We start from the raw sequence: 19,992 nt of genomic DNA on the forward strand, positions 1-19,992 counted from the left end.
CCCTTTGTCTCATCGTATAATGAGAGCATTGTCTTTCACCGTACAAAAATGTTTTTAAACTCTTTTTACCAGTTGCAGAATGTTTGACATGTCGATGGGCTCTTATTTATTTAATTATCCCACTCCATTAGACATTAAGTTGTCCATTTGTTCATTCATCCATTCCTTGCTATTACAAATGACGCTGGGATAAACATTTTAATGGCTAAACTGTCTTATTCTTGTTTTCTTTAGGCTAGGATTTCAAGAAATGGAATTTGCTGTGTTAAAAAGCATGGAGATTTCATTAAGAACAGGAGGGGGGGGTCTGAATTCCTGCCCTATTTGCAGGCTGACAAGTCAGCCAACCTCGGTTCCTTGGCGGCCACCAGAGGCAGGCGGTGCTGGGGCAGAGACCAGGACAGTTCGCTGCAGTCGTGGCGGCCGGAGTGCCAGCATCTTCCCGTGGCCGGTCCCCAGCTGCAGTCCCTGTAGGCCAAAGCAGAGCGGTCCGTGTGAGTCCTGTGGCCACTTCCCCATGCGTGTGCCACTCTGATGAAGCCGACCCGCAGAGGCTGCCCCAGCTGAGCTCACTTTGCCTGGCAGCACCCACGCAGTCTCCCCCACAGCTCTCCCAAGGGCAGGACGAGCCCCACCTGCAGTGTTACCCTCAGTCCTGCCCCTCAGGCTTTCCAGCCCCACAGGCTGGGCACAGCCCAGAAACCGTCGAGGTCTGTCTTTCTCAAACTCTGACCTTTCCACTCGGCCTGGGTCGTTCATAGGGAACAAAAGCGAATATTAGACACTGTCCGGCCTCTGCCTTGGCCCACGAGGAGGAAGTCTAGACTAATTTCTCACCTGTGCCAACCCCGGGCAGGGAGCTGACACTGCCCTGAAAGCCTCCAGGGCCAAGGTGGTGCCACTGGTCACTGGGCTGAAGTCAGGGACAGAGGGCGCCCCGCCTTCTCTGATCAGATGGCGACCGTCTCGGGGATAACCGGCCACAGCATGCACAGGATGGCACGTCATGGGTCCTGGCAGCTCCTCTGCGTGAGCCTAGCCTCGTTTTAGTGAACGCCCCACCACTGTCTGTGGGCCTCCTAGTCTGGGTGGGGGGGGGGGGTGGTGTTTATTTAAACATAGGAAGGTCTCATAGGGTCACAGCGTAGTTGCAGGACACTGTTTCAGGGAGGGTGGCAGGTTAGTGCCTGGCTTTCACACAAGTAGAGTCATCAGGACAAATGTCCCCCTAAAAAGAAAGTGCTTACAAGTGCTAGGGTCCCCCCAGTGGGACCTCCATCATTTGGGGCCCAGGCTGACAGCACCTTCCGTGTGGCCTCCTGGCCAGGGTGTAGGCCTTTGGGTGTCCAGTTTAGTGTGAGTACTTGAATCTGAGCCTTGTATTTGGAAGGACGGCCAAGGGCAGTCGGTCCAGCCTGTCCCGTTTGCCCACGCCGCCAGCTGGCTGGCGTTCGTCTCCCCCGCAGAGGACTGCTGGGGTCTGTCAGAAGGGGGGTTGGGGACACATCTGGTGGTGTTGCAGCTGTTTTCCCTAGAAGATACAGGAGCCGGGACGTCCCCCACCTTTCCAGCAGACTTCAGGTAAGGCTCACGGGGACGGTGATCCCTTTGGGGTCAAAGCCATCCGGTCAGAATGCAGGCAAACCCTGAGTCCGTTACATCTAAGGTGTTGCAGGAGTTTGGGAGCTGCACCGGGGCTCGCGTGTTCACGAGAAAGGCTCCGGGGGCGATTGGGAAACAAGATCATTAACGATAAGTGCTCCCCCACCCCGTGTCTCCTGGGGTCAAAGGTGTTTCCTTTCTAGGTGCCAGCATTGCCGCTCCGTCTCCACGGTAGCAGTGTCACTGAATCCCAGTAGCCCAACACTGCCTTCCTTAGAGATAACTTTCCCAGTTATCTCTTTCTCAAACCCAAACCTCCCGTTTGGAAGGCTCAGTTGCAAGGGGAACAAGGGCGTTTTTGTAGAATGCTCAGGGACCCCTCACGTTCCCCACCTTGCCCCACCTTTGCTGCCCTCATGGCCCTCAGCAAGCCACGCACTCTCTCAAGCGGTCATTGTCTTCAGGACCTGGGCCTGTCCTCCCAACAGGAGAATTCAAGGGACTGCGCCGGAATGCAGTTTGAGTTTCCAGGTGCTCTCTCAGCTGGGCTGTCCGCACCACAAGACAGACATACTGTCCTGGCCGGCCTGGAGCTGCTCTTAGGGAAGGGGAAAGAGCAACATGCCCAGGAATGGTCAAGTCTGAATCCTCCAAGTTCAACATAGGTCCTTCTGACCTTCTTACCACATCCTCCAAATGCACCCCAAAAACGGCCTTTTTAGAGACAGCTGCCTTCCGTGAGCAAACTGCTTGACAAAAGTGTGTGGCCCAGGAGGGGGAGCGCGGGAGGCAGAGTCAGAACCCTTTCTGAGTTGATTGTTGAGGAGACACTCCAGGGCTGAATGATTTCAGATGCTGGTGGGTGGCTGGGAATGTGGGGGGTCCGCTGAACACCTTGACTGCCCACTGTCCATGTTGGGGAGCTTCTGTGATAGAAGGTGCACCCTGGTCGGGCTGGAAATGGCCCAGGGAGCCGAAGACAACACACAGATTCATTTCAAGGGCCACAGTGACGTGCCTCGAGTTGGCTGATTGGGCTGGACCAGCAGCTCCATAACCTGAAAAAGTGTCCACAGGGGTGAGGTGCCACCAGCAGCCCCAAGGGAGTGCCAGAGACAGGACGGAGTTAATCTGCCGTGAGCAGGCTGGGCGTGCCCTGTGCATGCGAGGCGACCTCCCTCTGTGCCGGCGGCCAGCCCTTGGCAGACAGTCACAAGCCTGGTATGCGGTGGGAGCTTCCGCACCAGGGACAGTTTTTCATTTGTGCTCGGTCCACAATGGGCAGGGACGTGTGTCCCCGTGCCCAGCACAACAATCGCCATGGGGCAGATGGGGCAATCAGCAGTCTTAGCCTCGTTGGTCTCACCGGAGCACAGGCTTCCACCATGGGCATCCGGCATGAGTCGACCAGCCAGGACTGATTGCCACAGCCCATGGCCCCCTAGAGGGGCGTCTCTAATCTGCCGGTTTGAGGTTTTCTAAGTGGCAGACCTAACAACGTGTCTTTGGCAACAGCCCAAGAGTCAGTAAAAACATGCCAAGGTTTGCCAGCCGGAGTATTGATTGGCCCAGGGCTCCAAGGCTGGCCCTGAGGTCGACCCGCTGAGTGGTCACATCCATTTTCAGTTCCGGGTAGCGCTGCTGAGGGTGAGCAGCACAGCAGCCAGGGAGGCACCATCAGCTCTCCACGTAGGTGACCCACTGGTGAACCAGGCCCAGGTATTTCAGGAACTTGAGCTCACTGCGGAGCCAGTGGCTTTGCTTTGGTGGAGTTGGAATGTGAGTTTCCCCCAAAGGATTAGCTGCCATTTTTTCATGTAAAGATGAGGTGTCACTTGGGTCAGGCTGGCTGGTTTTAAATGTGCCATTTTTAGTGCTCAAGCGAAACTTCCGTGGGTTAGGTGTCTGGTTTCAACCAGAGCCCAGTATTAAGCTTTTCAAAAGGGTGAACCTGGTGACTGTTTCAGGGTCATGTCCAAAACCCCAAGGGTGCTCCTGGGGACGATCGGCTTGCCTTTGCTGGAGGCTCCAACTTACACACTCATCAGCCACAGAGACTCATGTGGCTTAAAGGGGTCCTGAGACTGTAGGGCCCCCAAGAGCGGGTCACAGCTTGCCAAGCAGCTTCCAGCACAGTCTGTTGCCTTGGGGCCTGCTCAGAGGGTGCTGGTGTGTGGGTTCGCTGATGCAAAGGGACCAAGTAGGGTGCCCAAGGGAGGCAATACTGACTCTGACACCCAACGATTCCAAGAAGGTGCCAGGCCTCCTTTTTGGGGAGTGGTGGATGGATAAAGGGGAAGTAGCAGATTTTCCTAGACTGTTGGAGAGACTGAGCATTGTGAATCTGACCACATGGTCCCAAGTCCCTGAATTTGGTCAGGGTTTATCAGTCACCCTGCCACTAAAATAGGTGCCAACCATTCATTCCTGTACTTTATCAAGTGCCTACTAGGTGTCAGGTATTGGGGTTACAGCAGGGGAGACAGGATGATGTGACTGGGGTGTGTGGGGAAAGGATGGAGGTGCTCCTTTAAAAGTGATACCATTGAGCAGAGCCCTGAAGGGGGCAATGGGGGAGGAAACAGGCCCTGAGGGAGGGAAGGACTTAGACAGGTGGGAGGTACCAAGAGGAGGCCAGCTTGATGGCCTCATGGGTCTGTTCGCTCTGAGGGTGGAATGAGATGTGGACATCAGCCTTTGCAAACTATGGGGCTCTGAACGCTTGGGAAGACTGGCTCACTAGATCTCCAGGGCTGGGCAAAGCCCAGGATTCCACCAGCAGCTACGGCAGAGCCTCAGGAAACAATACAGACATACCTCAAATTATTGCACTTCGCTTTATTGTGTTTCACAGATTTTTTTTAGCAAATTGAAGGTGAGACCCTCCCCCAGCCAAAGGATTCTGACTTGCTTTATGCGGTACTCACTTTATTGCGGTGGTCTGGAACTGAACACACAGTGTCTTCAAGGTATGCCTGCATTGAGCATGCGCGTCCAGACCTGCAGCCAGGGAGAGGCCAAGAGGAGGGAGGCAGGGGTGGGGGTGGGGAGAAGATGGAGAAACCTCGGGTGAGGCCACTGTGCTGGGCTGTGGGAGTCTCAGTCTCCACTTCTTAGCACTGAAGTTTTTCCACGAACAGTCAAGTCCACACTACTCCCATCACTCAGCCCCTGGGGTCAACAACTAAGCGGGGTGACGTTTCTGTATCTTTCTGAAATCCTCATTCTGCTCTGAAGCTGGAGGGAGGGGGCAAGCCCTGACATGTGTTCCTGGATCCTGTTCCTGGGGCGGGTCAGTGGGGGCAAGTTGGCAAGGAGAGGAGGGTCTGTGCCTTTCTGGGGGCTCTAGGCGGTTCTACCGCAAGCATCTTTGCTGAGGGCATTTTTGGCACGTAACTAATTGGCCATAAGGCAATTTCACCATGAACAATAAAATAATAAAAAAGATAAGGGACATTAGAAAGCACATAACAGAATGTGAAAAATTAGTAACAAAAATTTTAAAGAGATTTTGCAAAAAGACTTTGAAGTCCTTTGTTCATAGCGATATATTCTTTTTTGCTTGTTGATTCGTATTCTTGTTCAGCATTGCGCTTTTTTTCTTTTCCGCTAAAATATCTTTCTTTGTTAAGAGAGGTATCAGTTTGCAGCTGAGGAACCAATATTGAATGCTCTGGAGACAGTTGTGAATTAGCCGCAGCCCTTTCATAGTCGCCACAGCTCGGTACGATTTGGGGGTTTGATGGGTGGGAGAGGGACCGTGGTCACCGAAGGATTTGCAAACATTTGATACGTGATCATGTTCTAGTATCGTGTGCAATCTGGCTTTATGTGTAACGTCGCAGCCTGGCTTTCTGCGTGGTCACTGTCATCCAGTGTTGTAAGGCCACCACAGCTGCTCGTCACTGTCCAGACCATTGTGAGGACTGAGAGCTATGTGATCTGAACATGGGAGTGCCGTGAGAACGGAGTCAGTGGGGAGACGAAACCAAACTGACAAAATACGTGAAGTCTGCCGAGTGTAAGCTGAACTGTCAACCACTGTTTTATTTTACAGCAAAGCTGCCATAGGGCCGGTTAGTTCTGGGGTGAAAATGTTTACAGTGAACACTCCTCTGGCAAATGTGCTTGAGACGGACATGTATGCGGTGAAACTGGGGACATGTGCCAGGCCTCCTACCTGGTGGCAGGCCCCCAGAGGCCAGCACCTCCCCATGTCTGGCTCCAGGACTGAGTTCGCTTCCTGGCTTCTCCGGCACTGGCTCACCCCTCACAGGGTCGCCAGGGTTGCTTCTGACCTGGCTTGGGCTGCGGGTGAAAAAGCAGCAATGATTGCTTGTCATTGCTCTGAGCTTCCAGCTCTGTCTAGAGCACAGTGAGTAAGGACCTCAGGCACAGTCTTGCCCTTGGACTAGACCAGTGGTTACCCAAGACCCTGGGCAAAAGGCACCAGCTCAGCTGCACCCAGATGTCTGCTTTGGCCTGGCCCCAGTGGAACCCCTCCAGGAGCCCTCACCCTGTTCCCCACACTGTCCCCACCCTCCAAGTCCACCCAGGACTCACCAGCTTACCTCCTTCCTTCCCCCCAGCTTCAACACCTGCCTCGTTCGGTCATTTTTCTCCCATAATTGCATTCACTGGCCACTCAGAGGCCCCAAACCAATCACTCCTACTCCTGTCCCAGCCCCTGATATGCCTGTTCGGAGTGGGGCCCCTTCCCCTGAGTGGGCAGAAGGCTAACGCGGAAGCACAGATGGGCAGGCTCACTAGTGTCCACGTGCTGTCGGCTACATGTGCCACGCTGCCCAGCGCACTCTGGCTGGCAACCACAGCGGCTGGGCTGCTCTCCAGTTTGGAGCAGAGTCCAAGACCTCGGCCAGAACTGCTTCTGTGTCTCCACAGCATAGGCTTGGGACAGGCAGGGCAGCCATCAGTCAGGATGAGAGCACAGGCCAGACACTGAAACCTGAAACCCTACCCAAAGAGCCGGCTCTGACTCCATCAGCTCCCTGTAGGAGCTGAGCAGGTCCGAAGGTGCCAGATAATGCAAGATTTCCAAACACTTCCTGTTTCAGAAGGAGAATTCTTATCAAACAAAATACTAGAAGGACCCAATAGCTAGCAGATAAGCTGCTGGTTGAAGTGGAGGGTGCAGGGAGGGCTGGAGTCCCCTCTTGTCCATCCTGTGGACCCCACTGTCCCCCTCACTTGACATTCCCCATCCCTGGCCCTCCTCCTATCCACGGGTTTACACCCCCCATGCCCTCTTCAAGAATTTGTCCAGCTGAGATCTGAGGCCCTTCCACCCCAGCATTCCCCACTTAGGCCTCACACAAGCATCAGGGGCCAATGCAGGCCCCCAAAAGCAAAGAACTGGACCCCAGCCCAGCTAAAAGCGGTGTGGCAAGCTAAGGACATGGTTCCCACATGATCGTACTGAGGAGACAAGAATCCATGAAGGTGAGCCAGAGGCCACCACCATTTTGCAGAAGAATAACATTTATTGAGAAAGGCTCATTACAAACAAAATATATGTATAAAATCTCTGCAATGCAAATGATTCTTTTTGTCCCCATGTGGCTGGAGAGAACCAAGCCAACTGTCCACTGCGGCTGTGGACAGGGGTCACGGGCACCACGTTCTGTAGGCAGCAGTTCCTAACGGGGCCATTCCTCGGGCCCGTTTTCATGATTTCTTCATTGCACAGGACAGTGTGGGTTGCATCCCGCCCCCCCAACCCTCTCCAGGAAGACGGCACCATCTCAGGGGCAGGCAGCTTTCCTGTCGCTCTTCCAGACAGTTGCCCCCTAACTTGTGGCTCACCCTGAGAAGCCATCCTCCAAGCCCAAGGACAGAGTGTCTCCACACGTTGCATGACAGACAGCGGTGCTGTGACCACTGTCTACGGAGTTCGAGCTCCCTGACAGCTTGCACACCGGGCCTCACTTTCAGCCACCCTGAGAGCTCCACTTCCCGTTTCCCATGATACCTCTGTCCTCCCCACAGTTTCACCCAGACCCCTCTGGAGTCCACCCCAACCCCATGGCAATCACACGTAGTACTGCTGGGTGTGGAGCCAGAGCTCCCTGGGGTGTGGGGCCACACCGCATTAAGGCAAGAGATGGGAGACCAGTGTGAAGGCAGCGTTAGCCTGGCAACCAGGGTGGCTGCCCAGCTGCAGCGCCTCCCTCCTGGCCGTGGCTGCGTCTGGTGTTGAGGAGCAATGCAGCTGGGTGGTCTGATGGCCTTTGCAGGCAGAGGCCACCTCTGCCCCAGGGCTGCTATGGAGAGGGGACAGCTGCGGGGGTGGGGGGGGCAGGGGCAGCAGCTGCCACCACACCATGCCACGGGCACTGGAAGACCAAGACACAGAGGCACAGGAGCAGATAGGTTATTGGGACCCCTCTGCCAGGGGCAGCCCCTGATGGGTGGGTGTGTGTCCCCAGTCCCTCTGGGAATGATCCACTTCCCTTATTTTTTTACGTGCAGACCTGGGTTCGAGACCCAACTCCACCAGACTCCTGGGCAAACTCCCCCAGACTGGGCGGGACTCTGTGAGGTGAGGGCCCTGGCACTGAGCCTGCCAGCTGGGAGTCCTCTGCTCTTTGTAAGGTAACTTTAACTCGCCTGTCTGCCCCATGAAGAGAGGTGTCAGCAGTTCCAGAGTACCTGCAATCTCACTATTATTATCTTGAGGGTGATTCTCCCCAAAAGTGAAAACTTAAATCTCAAAAAACCAACCCTCGCCCAAAAAAAGAGAAAGAAGAGAAGGCAACACTCCCAGTGCATGCTCCACGCCGTGCTGTGTGGCCCAGGCAGGTGCCACCCTTCTCCATCCAGACAGAAGAGACCCAACACCCTGTGCAAAAGGTCCTGGCATGAACACTGGGGTGGGGGAAGACCACAGGCCGCCCCTGACCATTGCTTGAGGAGCACAGGCCCTGCGCCCCAGCCCTGCAAGATTTGGGCTCCCCGTGCTCAGATGGGCCCCACTGTGGGACTTAAGTGAGTGTCGGCAGCCTCCTGGTCGGGGGCGGGCAGGGGGATCTTTGGGGCCCAGCAGCTGTCTCTGGCCCTCTGGGTCAGGCTTCCCTGAGCACGGCTAGCACTGTGGGCCAGCAAAAGCAGGCTCCTGCCCACACACAACCTGTGGAGCTGGAGTCCCAGGAGGGCTGCGGCGCCCCACAGTCCTTTCTGCCTGAGGTCCAGCCCTCCGCAGGGGCCACAGGCCTTGCAACCAGCCGCGGGGATTTGGGGGCCCTGCAGCACTCCTAGGGAGAAGGGTGAGGACAGCTCACCGTGCAGCCGGGGTCGGCTAGTCTCCAAACACACAGATGCTGCCCTGACAAGTAACATCTCTTGTCAAGGCTCGGTCCCCAGGTCTGTGGGGTGATGGGCCCAGGCATCAAGGGAACTCTTGAGGCTGGGTGGCCCCCTGGACTCAGCTGGGGTCAGGCCGAGGGTCCTGGGGTAGCTCTGCCCAGGAGCTCTGGGGACGTTTCCAGCAACCAGCGGTGCGAGGGTTGGCGGCCTGACGGCACTCACTGCTGGCGGGCGAGTCCGGTGTGCTGCGGCCCCCCAGAGCTCCCTGGGCTTTTGTGGCACGGGCTGAGGCTGAAGCTGTGCATCCAAGCCCCAGCTGCCCTGGGCCCGGGGCAGGGCTGCCTGAGTGGGCCAGGCCAGGGCAGGGCACGGCGGGGTCTGAGAGCCTAGGCACGCCAGGCTCCCGCTGTCAGCTGTCCAGGTAGACGAAGAGGATGTCCTCGTCCGTGCCATAGCTGGTCCTGGCCTCCTCGAAGTTACTGATGCTGGTGCTGCACATCCCTGCAGGGCAGTGGGAGAGCGCTGCCTCACCAGTACCCAGGGAAGACACGTCCTGCCCGCCTTGCCACCCCTCGCCACACAAGCCTTCTGCCCCCAGAAGCCCTGCTCGCCTGCTGTGGCCTCCGTCAGCTTGGTCCTGGCCCGCCCCAGTCAGCGGATGAAGCAAGTGGGGCCCAGGGAAGGGAGAAAACATGCTCGAGGCCATGTGGGGCAGGTCTGCGTGAGTCAGGGCAGCCCTTCCCTGTGCCCAGGGCAGTGGGGAGCCCTGTGTGGGCCCCAGAAGGGGTTGGGGCTGGGCAGGCTTTCTGATGGGCATGCTGACCATCCTGTGAGCAGGTCTATGGGTGCCACACAGTCGGGGAAGGGAAGGAAGCTGTAGTCTAACAGCATGAGACAGTGGGTGGGGTCCTAGATGGTGGTGAGTGGCTGGCAGTGTGGGACAGATGGCCAGGCCTGCTAATGACCTGGGTGTGGACGCCAGCACGGCCTGAGAGTGGTGGCTGGCTTGCTGCCTGGCCAGAGGGATGGCACAGGTGACAGGGGTCCAGGGGGAGCAGGGTCTTTGGGGAGAAGGCAGTGAGGGAGGCCCTGGCCCTACCAGGGTGAGTGGGAAGGAGCTGGGGGGTCCGGGGGTCCCTGCACTCCGCTTCCACCCCCCACACTCACGGTCGGCATACGCTGGGTTGTTGTAGAAGATGGAGCCAGTGGCCCGGTTGTAGCCACGCAGCACGATGAAGTGGCCCTGGTAGTCGGGGGTGCGGCAGAAGCAGCGGTGGCCTCGGGGGGCAAAGCAGCAGTACTTGGTGGGGCTGGAGCAGAGGTCACAGTGCAGCACCCCCGAGTTCACCAACACGATGGCCACGTGGCCCTGTGCCAGGTGCGCCTGGATGTCCTGCACGCTCACTGTGCTGTGGGTGGGAGGGGGGTCAGCCAGGCCCCCCAGGCCCAGCCCCCATCTCCCATCCCTGCCGGGCCCGTTCCGCCCTGTGCCATACAGCTTGGGGACATGGCTGCTCTTCCCTCTGCCCCGGGCTCCTTGCAAGTGGGAATGTCCTGCTTTGTTGCTGCGGCCCAGGCTCAGTCCAAGGCCAAGCACAGAACCAATGTGTGTGTGTGTTGGGGGGGGGGGGGGCGGGGGCTCTGAGTGCGATCAGGAACAAGCTGGCCCCATCAGGCCAGGGTGGCAGGAGGTCAGGCCCAGACAAGCCCCCACCGGGGCTGGTGAAGCAGCACGTGGGACCCCACCTCCTAGACGGTAAGTGAATGATTTTAGTCAAGTGCCTCCATTGGTCCTTTACCCTGAATCATGTGTGGTTTACACTAGAAATGGTTGGTCCTATTTAATTCCCCAAATCTGGCCAGGCATGGCTTTGCCAGTGTCAAAGTCAAGGGCTTCCCTGCAAGGGCCATTTTTCTCTTTTTCCTTAAGGCTCCTCGGTGGCAGAAGTGGGTGCCCAGGAAGGGCTGGTCAGCAGCACTGCCAGGGGACCCCCAGGCCAGCAGAGCCAGCTGCCTCGTGGGGTGCCCCCCACAAGGCAGAACCCAGAAGGGGAGAAGAGGCCGGGGTGGGTCCCCTAGGCTGGGGGCTCCACCTTCCGCACTGGCCCTCCTTCCTTTGCACTCTCCGGGGGAGCAGCGGCCTGGCCCAGCTCCAGCCCATGGCCAAGTCACGTGGCAGTTGGGTTTGTTGTCTCAGTCCCGAGAGCTTGTCATTTTCCCATTTGGTCTTTGAAACAAAATACCTGGCTGAATTCCCAGCGGTAGGAACAGGAGTGGGATCTTAGCTACGAGAAAAAGCAGGGGCTGGGCTGGAAGGAGAGGCAGCGGGCTGCGTGAGACAACAGCGTGGACGTGGCGGGTTTGGATCAAGTCCTGGCCGAGTTGCTGGGGGTGGGGTGGAGGGGGGTCCTGTGGGCGGTTCACACTGTTTTTCCCACCCTCGGTTTCCTCCCTGAGTGCAGACAGCACTGACTTCCCACTCAACAAGACAGTAGCTGCCAAGTGCTGCTAAGTAAGCGTTTGCTGCCTTTCCTTCCAACATGGGCTCCTGCGGTCTAAGGATGCATGGAGACTTCCCCGTTTCCAAATCGCCCACAGTGTGGCTACATTAGGTTAACAATGAAAACAGAAATCCGGAAAGAGCAGGGAGAGCTGAGAAGCGTGGTCGAGGAGAGTCCGGCGGGGACGGGAGCCATCAGGCCTGAGCACGGTGCCCACAGCGAGCCTAGGGAAGAGTCGCTCACAGCTGGGCAAGTCACCCCCAGGGTCTGCCTAACTCCGGCCCCTCCGGACTGATGAGAAGGGAAGAGCCATGTCAGGTCACAGAGACCGTGGGGCGATCTGGGAGCCAGGCCCCCCTAGACAGCCAGGCGGTCCCCGTCACCCTCCGTGATCATGCCGTCACGTTCCCAGGCCGTCCCCCCTTCATCTGGGATACTGTGTTCTGTCCCATGCCACCCAGAACTGGCTGGAGTCGGTCCTGCTCACCTGTACCTCCAGCCCCTGCTCAGGATCCACCTGTAGCCCCATAGGTCCCCTTGTTATGGACGAAAAACCCAAGGCTCAGGGGGATGGCATTGCCCACTGCTGCCTGGGCAGGGAACCCCACCTCTGCCTGACTCCCAAGGCCCTGGCCTTTCTCACCCTCCATCCTGAGGCTGCCCCCACTGAAAGTCGATGGGTGAGCAAGTGCCCAAGGAAGGGTGGCAGGGGGCTCACCATTTTTCCACCAGCACCTTGCAGGCCTTGGCTTGTGCAAACAGCTGGTTCACCCGAGTCTCCTCTGTGTCAAAGTGCTTCCTGTAGAAGGACTGAAGAGAAAAGGGCAGGCTGCCATCCCCTGTTTGGAAGAAACCCCGTGTGGGGGCAGAGGTGGCAGGACGTGGAGGAGCCCGGCCCGCTGGGGGAGACGGCACAGGCAGCACATGGGCAAAAAGCTTTCTGTCCCAAGCCAACAGGGTGGCTGGCCGCAGTGCGCAGGGCCCTGTGCAGGCAGGAAGAGGATGCTCAGGAGATGTGTGGGCAGCCGGGCTCGGACTGGTTCCCCAGGGAAGGCTGGTCAGCCCCGGGCTTGTGCTCCTCGTGGGTGTGAGCAAAAACGACCGCTCAGCCACCACTCGGCATAGCCATGTGAGGTCCGAGGAGCACACTGTGTTTGGTACAGAGGTATCAAGGGGGCCAGAGCCCCCATGGGGCCGTCACAAGTGACCCTGCCCTTGGGCGTGGCCTTGCAGCCACGGCGAGAAACCAGATGCAAGGGCCTTCTTTCTGGCTGGGGAGGTTCAGGGGACCGTCAGGCTGACTGGCCACCACACAACAACCCTCTTGCCCAAATGGCCAGGAGCGACTCTGCTCTGTGAAGTTTAGAGCTTGGGCTGAGGGCTGCCTCAGGGGCAGGCCACAGCGGCTCCAGCTGTGCAGGGAGGGGAGGGAAACGCACTGGTTATCCACCAGCCGATGTCGGCATTCTTTTTTAAAAGGAAAAAAAAGAGGTATTGGGGTTTTATTCCAGAATACCAACGACCCAGCCTGCAGCTGGCTATTCCCGCAAGGAGGGAGAAAACGGGCAAAGGGTGGCTGGATGAGGTCGAGTGCTGTGCTCCACGGCCCTGCCCCCGCCGGGTGCGGAGGGATGCAGGGAAGGGCGTGGGAGGCGGCCTGAGATGCTCCTCTGCACGCCTGCATGTGCCGCCGCGGGCACCTGGCGGGGGCTCTGGGGCGGGGGTGCTGGGAGGAACCAGCTCGCTGCTCAGGTCCTTTGGGTGGGTGTGATGGGAAGGTCACCCGGACTGACTGGCTCCTGCCCACAGCCCGTCTGCTGCTGCCCCCGGTCTCTGCCCACCTGTGTGCCCACTCAAGTGTGCAGGCCTTGACCACACCCTCTTCCAGCTACTGAACCCGGCGAAGGCCCGGTGGCCAGCCACCCACCTGGTTTTTGTAGCCCTTGTCCACACCCAAGGTCTGGGTGCAGAAGCGGTGCCTCACACCAAAGTGGCGCATCAGGTAGGCCAGGTCGATGGTCCAGATGCTCCTGGTTAGCCGCAGCTCCTGCAGGGCACTTTCAAACTCCCCGTCGTCCAGCTGGCCCAGGTACCTGGGGGCGGACAGGCCACTGAGGGCTGCTCGCCCCCGCAGGGAAGCTGGTTTGGGTCACACTCCACCTGCAGGCCCATGAGCCACTGGCAGAGCCCCCATTCCACAGAAGGTTCTGTCCTTTGTCATGAAACCTTCCGTCCTGCCCACACACTGCCCGGGCACAACCTGAAGCTGCCTGGGTGCCGTGCTGTCGTCCCTGCAGTCAAGGGCCCAGATTCCGCCTCTCACATCTCTTGTGGGCGTGTGACTTTGGGCAAGTCACCACCCTCTCTGGCCTCACCAGCTTCATCTCTAAGATGAGGTACTTGTACCACATCAGTGGTTTTCTAAGTTTTAGGTAGAGAATTCTTTTGTTGAACCCTGTCTTGCCCGGAATTCCAGGATGTACAGTGGGTAAGGGGGAAGCTGCTCCCAGGTTCCAGGCAGGCAGCCACCTGAAAACTCCTCCCATAAGGTGATGGCCACGGTCCTCCAGGCCCTGAGGGTCAAAGTTCTGGTGATGTTCGTGCAGCCTCAACTAAGTGGCTGGTTCCCCAGTGACCCGGTCTCCCAGGAGCCTGAGGCCCAGCCATGGGGTCACTCTGTGGGCCAGGCCTGGGTACCAAGGACTTCCCTGGCCATCCCCAGGGTCCCAGGCATTCCCAGAGGGGGCCCCTGGAAGGCCTGGTCCTACCCCCTTTGCTTTTGCAGATGGCAGTGAGCCTCGATGGAAGCTGGGCCTCCCACAGGCCCCGACCAGGGACGACCACGTGGGTGATGAATCCCACCCAGGTCTCTCCCTGTGTCTCCCCACAGCCAGAGCACATGGTGTGGATGGCGAGGACCTCGACCCACCCACTCACCGCAGCACCATCCTGGAGCAGGCCAGGCCGCAGTCCCAGTGGTAGAGCTGCTGGATGACGGGCACGGGCAGCTGCACGAAGTCCCCTGCGTGGAAACACGGGGCGGTCACAGATCCTTGGTGCAGTGCCTGCCACTGCGGCCCCCACCGGAACCCCTGGCATTGGCCCCCGCCCAGATCTGCAGGGGCCTTTCCTATTGCCAGGAAAGGCTCCATTCTCCTTCCAACAGCGGTGACCTCCCCAGGCCCCAGTCAGAGCAGGTCAGCTGCACACAGAGCCCTCCTCCAGTGGTTGGTCCGCACGCTTCTTAGGACAGTGCCGCCATGGCTGCCCCCCAGCAGCCTCTGCCGCCTCACCTCCACCTGTCCTCGCCAGACTACCCTGCAGGCAGGGCTTCCCTGTCATGCGGCTCCCTCCGCCTGGACTCTCCTGGCCTCCCCGGTGCCCGAGCTACCTCCTCTTGCTTCTTCATGATGCTACATCTGTCCACCCAGCCCCGCCCCTGCCCCATGTGCGCTCATCGCCCCACAGGCCTCTCTCGCTCAGGGCCCTCTTTTTCGGTGGGAGCTCGGAGGAGGAAGCGACAAGGCCAGCACATGAAAGGCGCAGAGCAGGTATTCGTGGCTGGATTCACGAGGTCCCGGAGGTTTGTCTGACTTCGAAGCCCCCAAGGACACCAAGGTATGAAGACCATGGTTAAGAGCAGGGGACGGCGATGTACGCTGTGTATGTGGATGCTACCCTGGGCGGCCTCTCAGCATGTCCTTGCCAAGCGGTGCGGTGGGGCAGAGAGGGCCTGACCTAGGTGTCCCCGCCCGGGCTCAGCCACTGGCTGGCTGTGGACTGAGAAACTGACTTCCTCTTGCTGGGCTGGGTCTGGCCATCTCTAAAGTGGGAGACTTTGGTCTGATCCAGTCATTCAGTCAACAAATATTTCCCAAGCACCTAGCAAGTGCCCGGCATGTGTACTGCAGATACGGCGGCTGGTGCCAGGCCCCGTGCTGGTGGACAGTACAGGAGAGCACGTGAAAGAGAAGAGCACAGGGTGAGGCCAGGGGAGTGGTGGGGGCACGACCCTGAGAGCACAGCGTCAACAAGCACAGGGCATCTCGGGGACAGCCTGTGTGGAAGCTCTGAGGCGGGGGTGAGCTGGCACCAGCCCACAGAACTCTCGCATTCTGGCGTTCTATCAGTCTGGGCCAAGTTCAGAGTCTAACAAGCCAGGAGGGACCTCCCTCCAGCCGTCACCACCGCTCTCGGCTCATTGGTGACACCCATTCCACACACGAAAACCCAACCCGCCTTATATCCTCATCTCAAGGGTCTCTCTGGGGCCTAAGAGCAGCCTGTGCAGAGCTGCCCCAGTGACCTGCCTGCCGTGCCAGCCCTGGCTCCTGTGGCAAGCACCAATCAGGAAGGCCACTCACTAGCCCCGGGGTCTGTCCTGCCGTCTGACCTGCCGGCCTCGTCTGGGCAGTTCCTTGCCTGGAGTGGGTTTGAAGCTCCTACTCTGCGTCTCAATCCTCCCCAGCACAGGCGCCACCCCTTCCGGGGCCTTCCCTGAGCGTAGACAGGCCGCATTCTCTCCTTTCTCTGGAATCCCACCAGACCTGAATTCACGCTCTGCCTCACACAGGGGAGACTATTGCACGGAGTTTGTCTGCGTCTTTCTGTGCTGTTGCACATTCCCAGGTGGCAGGGTCATGTGACTGCTCCTTTGCTGCATTGCACTGGCCTTTCTCGCCCAACTCCCCTTCTCCAAGGGCATGCAGCAGCATGGAAGGCAGGGTGGCATGGGCAAGTGCAGGCCACCTTCAGGCTGAGTGACCTCAAGGTGCTGGACCTATCTGTGCCTGCTTCCTTCTCTGTGAAATGCACCATCACAGAGGCCAGCTTGCAAAGTGTCATGAGCACTCAAGGCAGGAATGTATGTACAGCCACTTTTGGGTGCTGGTGCGAACCCTGCCCTTCATCCAGCTTGGTGGGACCTGGCACACTGAGCCCAGGGCGGGCTGAGGCTTTGTTCTCTCCTTCCCCCAACCCCAGGTACCTTTGGCCCTTCATTCAAGGCCTTTGCACATTCTCTTCTTCCTACCACGATGGATTCAGTCCTGAGGGCCTCGTCCTGTCTGACTCCCACCTGTCCTCTGCCCTAAATTCCACTCCCAGATCCTCTCCCGTCTCTGTACACAGAAGCCAGGGGGATCTCATCCATAGCTTCCCATTACTCTTGAATAAAGTTCTCACCCCTTACCATGGTCTGTAGGGCCCTGCCCAGCCTGAGCCCCACCAGCTTCACTTGGCCCTTACCCCTCACTCACCCTGTTCTTGTTACCCTGGAAACCCAGCAAGCTTCATGCCGCCCCAGGACCTTTGCACATGTAGCTCCCTCTGCCTGAAACGCTTCCCCTTGCTGTTCTTAAGGCTGCCCCTTACTGTCATTCAGATCCCAGCTCAATGTCCCTTCCTCAGACTATGCCTTTGGGGGAAGACAGCACTCCTTTGCCGCTTCCTGTTTGTTTCTCTTCACAGTACTTAGCAAAAGTAATATAATAATAGTAATAATAATAATAATAATAATAATAAAGCTATTCTGTCTCCCCACTAGACTGTAAGCTTCCTGAAGGCAGAGAATTTGCTGACCTGTTCATTGTTACTCCCAGTGCCTAGTGTCTGGTGCTTAGCAGCAACTCAATAAACATTTGTTGGAAAAAAGGAGCACATTAAGCACCTACTGTGTGCTAGGCTCACAGTGACTAAGACCCAGGCCCTGCCCTCCCATTATTCATATTCTGAAATCATTCCCCCCAGGTGGACTGAGTGGAAGGAGGGCTCTGTACAGGGTGTTGTCCCCTCACGGTGGCATGCCTCCCTTGCCAAAAACTCACTGGGGCCATAAACTGTCTTTTGTTTTTCTTTACACGGGCTGCTTACTCCCCAGACTTTGCTCTTGGATATCCCTTAGTCTGGAATGCCGTCTCCCTTCTCTGAATATCCAAATGCTCTGGCCCCCCTCCCTCTCTGAGCCCTTCAATATGCAGTATTTGAGGTGGTCTGCCTTCCCCACTAGACGGGGGAGAATCCCTCACTGGCAGTTGGGGACAAGGTGGCATTTACCCCCTCCTAGCCCTCAGCCCAGAGCAGGCCCTCAGACATGCTTGATGAGTGAAAGGTGGTTTTCTCCAAAGGCCTTATCCCTTGAGATGCCCTGGGCCTACCTGTCACTGCAATGCCCAGCACCCCCACCCTCAGGCTTCCAGACACAGCCCTCTGTGCATGGACCCCCCTCACTCTGTGGGCTGGACTCTGGTATCAACTGGCCGGGCCATCTTCGGCTGGGCTTTGAGTCTGTCTGTGCTTTCCCCTATGCCCAGCTGTAAATGTGGCACAGGACAACTGCTTTGAACTCTGCTGTCCTTTCTCTTCTTGCCCTGATCCTTGGAGTCCCTTAATCCCAAGGCCCCAGAGTGACACACATCCCCAGTCTTGGCACCAGCAGGTCAGCCCCTAGGGACCAAGATACTCCTGCAGGGGATGATAAGGGTAGGCGAGGCCTTCCGAGCCCAAAGCCACTGCTAGTTGTTGATGCCTGCAGCAGAGGGGCTGTCCCACCTGAGAGCTAGGGTCTGTCTAGGAGGCCTTGGCTGGCTTCAGGTGGCAGCTGTCACCAAGGAAGGAAGGCAGCTCCCTGGCCCTGAATACTTAATGTCTCTCAGCCTCAGTCAGCTCGTCTGCAAAAGTGAAAATAACAATGGTAACCTTCATCACCAGGTTGTTAGGAGGATTCATGAGTCACTGCATGTACACAACGTAGCACACTGCCTGCTCAGAGAGGGCTCCCTGTGAAGGTGAGCCATTACCCCACTGAAGTTCAGGAAAAGCACGTTCCTGGTCCAAGATCACAGAGTTGGGGGAGTCGGATGCAACCTCCAGGATAGCATCAGGCCCAACTCCTTGCTGCAGACACTAAGGTCACACTGATGCCTTAGTGGCTGGGTCCCACATGCTCTTGACCTCTCCACTTCAGAATTTTCTAGTACTAGCACTTTCTCATCAACCCTGTGCCTTAAAGAGAGAAGTCACTACTTCTCCCCTTCCCTTCTTAGAATCATGACACTGAATGTTGGTCTTGGTTTCTGCACCAAAGGAACGCAGAAGCGGCAGAAGGAACCAGAGGGTGAAGAACTGTACAAGATGAAACAGTCTGGGAGGCCAGAGGAAGTGCCCTGCCACTACTCTGTGCTCTCGGCAGTTCCTTGTGCTTCTAGGCCTCAGTTCCCCCAGGGGTCAGCATTTCCCAAGCAGGACTTTTCGCTTTTAGAGGAGGTGGCGCCCCTGCCTCACAACCCAGGACCCTCCTACCATGACCTCTATTAGAGCTGACTGAGATCCCAGCCCTGGGAGTGTCAGGAACACCCAACACACCAAGGCTGGGAGTTGGGAGGCCAAGGCGCTTGTGTTTCACCTGGCCAGGTTTCGCTGGAAACTCTATAGCTCCTCCGGAGGCGGCGGTCGGCCCAAGGTCGCGCGGCCAGACCCTGCCCCGCGCTAGGGCGGGATCCCCCACGTTCCCCAGGATGAGGGCTGGGCCCTCAGGGTGGCACTAACCGGGCTCGAGCGGCGGCCCCGCTGCCTCCGCCTCCGTCCTCATGACCCGGGCGGCGCGGGGCGCCCATGGCCCCAGCCTGGCACCGGCTGCAGCTTCGGCTTCGACAGGGGCGGGAACGGGGCCGGTAAGTGTCGAGCTCCTCCGCCGCCACCTCTACCGCCACCTCGGTGGGGAGTACGGGAGACCGCTGCTGGACCGCCCCAAGCCCCGCCCCGGCCCTTCCAGGCCTCCTATCCCGGGACCCCGCCCCTTCCCTAGGCCCCGCCCCTTCCCTGGGCCTCCAAATAGCCCCCTCTTTTTGCCTTCTCCAGACTCCTATTCCTATAGGGCCCAGGCTCCAGGTCTAGGTCCTCCCGGGCAACTCGCAGTCTCGGCTTCTGGTGACCCCACCCCTGTCCCAATCCTCGCGCTGACTCGTGGGTTCTTTGCCTCCTTTCCCCGGAAGCCCCGCCCCTCTCTCTGAGTCCCGCCCCGAAGCTCTGGGATTTCGCGACCATTGGCTTTCCCAGAGGCTCTATCCCTTCGCTACTCAGCTATGGTTCGGCCCCGCCTCCTTGTCAGCCTGAAGTCCAAGCTCTTCCCCGGTCTCAGGCACCCCAGGACTCCGGAAGATTTAAACCTACTCCGAATCCCTTCAGGGACGACCCCCTTCCCCAACTCTATACCTTACTTTCCCTATCCGTACAGTGAAATGCCTCACCTTGCTCAGAGCGCCCCTTACCTGGCGGTGCCGGGTTCCAAAGGTGGGGTCCTAGCCTTCGGCCTCGCAGCCTGCTACCCCCGATCCGAGAGCTCAGGCCTCAGATCCCTGCCTTATGGTCCAGCCCGTCCCTGCTGTGGGGTGCTTGGAAACACGATCCCCCCCTCTCCGCTTGCCGGCCTGAGGGTCCGTATTTCCGGCGGCACCCGGGTCCCGTTATCAGTCCTCTCTTCCGGGGCCGGAACGATCGCACCAAAGCCCACGTTTCCCACCCGGCGGGGTGATGAGTAAGCGGAGGTGAGACCGCGCTCACCACCAAG

The 19,992-nt window shown here is 58.2% G+C and overlaps 2 protein-coding genes across 6 annotated transcripts; both read right to left on the bottom strand.

Moving 5' to 3' along the window:
* Positions 1 to 7,083: 7,083 nt before the first annotated feature.
* LOC118498022 lies at positions 7,084 to 8,267 on the bottom strand. Its single transcript, XM_036014677.1, has 2 exons — positions 8,052 to 8,267; positions 7,084 to 8,005 (listed from the first exon to the last, which is right to left on the bottom strand). The coding sequence occupies exons 1-2, from the start codon at positions 8,240 to 8,242 to the stop codon at positions 7,288 to 7,290; spliced, it is 909 nt and encodes a 302-aa protein (XP_035870570.1). The 5' UTR covers positions 8,243 to 8,267; the 3' UTR covers positions 7,084 to 7,287.
* On the bottom strand, positions 8,086 to 19,975 carry GUCD1 (guanylyl cyclase domain containing 1). 5 transcript variants are annotated; one of them, XM_036014681.1, is made up of 8 exons: positions 18,972 to 19,312; positions 17,976 to 18,094; positions 14,364 to 14,448; positions 13,354 to 13,519; positions 12,145 to 12,236; positions 10,093 to 10,334; positions 9,891 to 9,986; positions 8,086 to 9,426 (listed from the first exon to the last, which is right to left on the bottom strand). In XM_036014681.1, the coding sequence occupies exons 3-8, from the start codon at positions 14,372 to 14,374 to the stop codon at positions 9,335 to 9,337; spliced, it is 699 nt and encodes a 232-aa protein (XP_035870574.1). In that variant the 5' UTR covers positions 14,375 to 14,448; positions 17,976 to 18,094; positions 18,972 to 19,312; the 3' UTR covers positions 8,086 to 9,334. The 5 variants fall into 5 exon arrangements, with proteins under 5 accessions (XP_035870574.1, XP_035870573.1, XP_035870571.1 ...); XM_036014680.1 differs by lacking the exons at positions 17,976 to 18,094; positions 18,972 to 19,312 and adding an exon at positions 19,694 to 19,975; XM_036014678.1 differs by lacking the exon at positions 17,976 to 18,094 and having other exon boundaries at positions 18,972 to 19,314.
* Positions 19,976 to 19,992: the final 17 nt, after the last annotated feature.

This window comes from Phyllostomus discolor, chromosome 13 (assembly GCF_004126475.2).
Source record: "Phyllostomus discolor isolate MPI-MPIP mPhyDis1 chromosome 13, mPhyDis1.pri.v3, whole genome shotgun sequence".
In the NCBI taxonomy this organism is placed as follows: Eukaryota; Metazoa; Chordata; class Mammalia; order Chiroptera; family Phyllostomidae; genus Phyllostomus; species Phyllostomus discolor.

Excerpts from the sequence above, each read along its gene's own strand:
- LOC118498022 (XM_036014677.1), bottom strand. The coding sequence starts at position 8,242 with ATGGGGCAGACAGGCGAGTTAAAGTTACCTTACAAAGAGCAGAGGACT. Across the intron at positions 8,006-8,051 it reads GAAGTGGATCATTCCCAGAG|GGGTCCCAATAACCTATCTG; the intron begins GGACTGGGGACA and ends CCCCTGGCAGAG.
- GUCD1 (XM_036014678.1), bottom strand. The coding sequence starts at position 19,014 with ATGAGGACGGAGGCGGAGGCAGCGGGGCCGCCGCTCGAGCCCG. Across the intron at positions 12,237-13,353 it reads ACAAGGGCTACAAAAACCAG|TCCTTCTACAGGAAGCACTT; the intron begins GTGGGTGGCTGG and ends TTTTCTCTTCAG. Across the intron at positions 10,335-12,144 it reads AAGGTGCTGGTGGAAAAATG|CACAGTGAGCGTGCAGGACA; the intron begins GTGAGCCCCCTG and ends TCCCACCCACAG.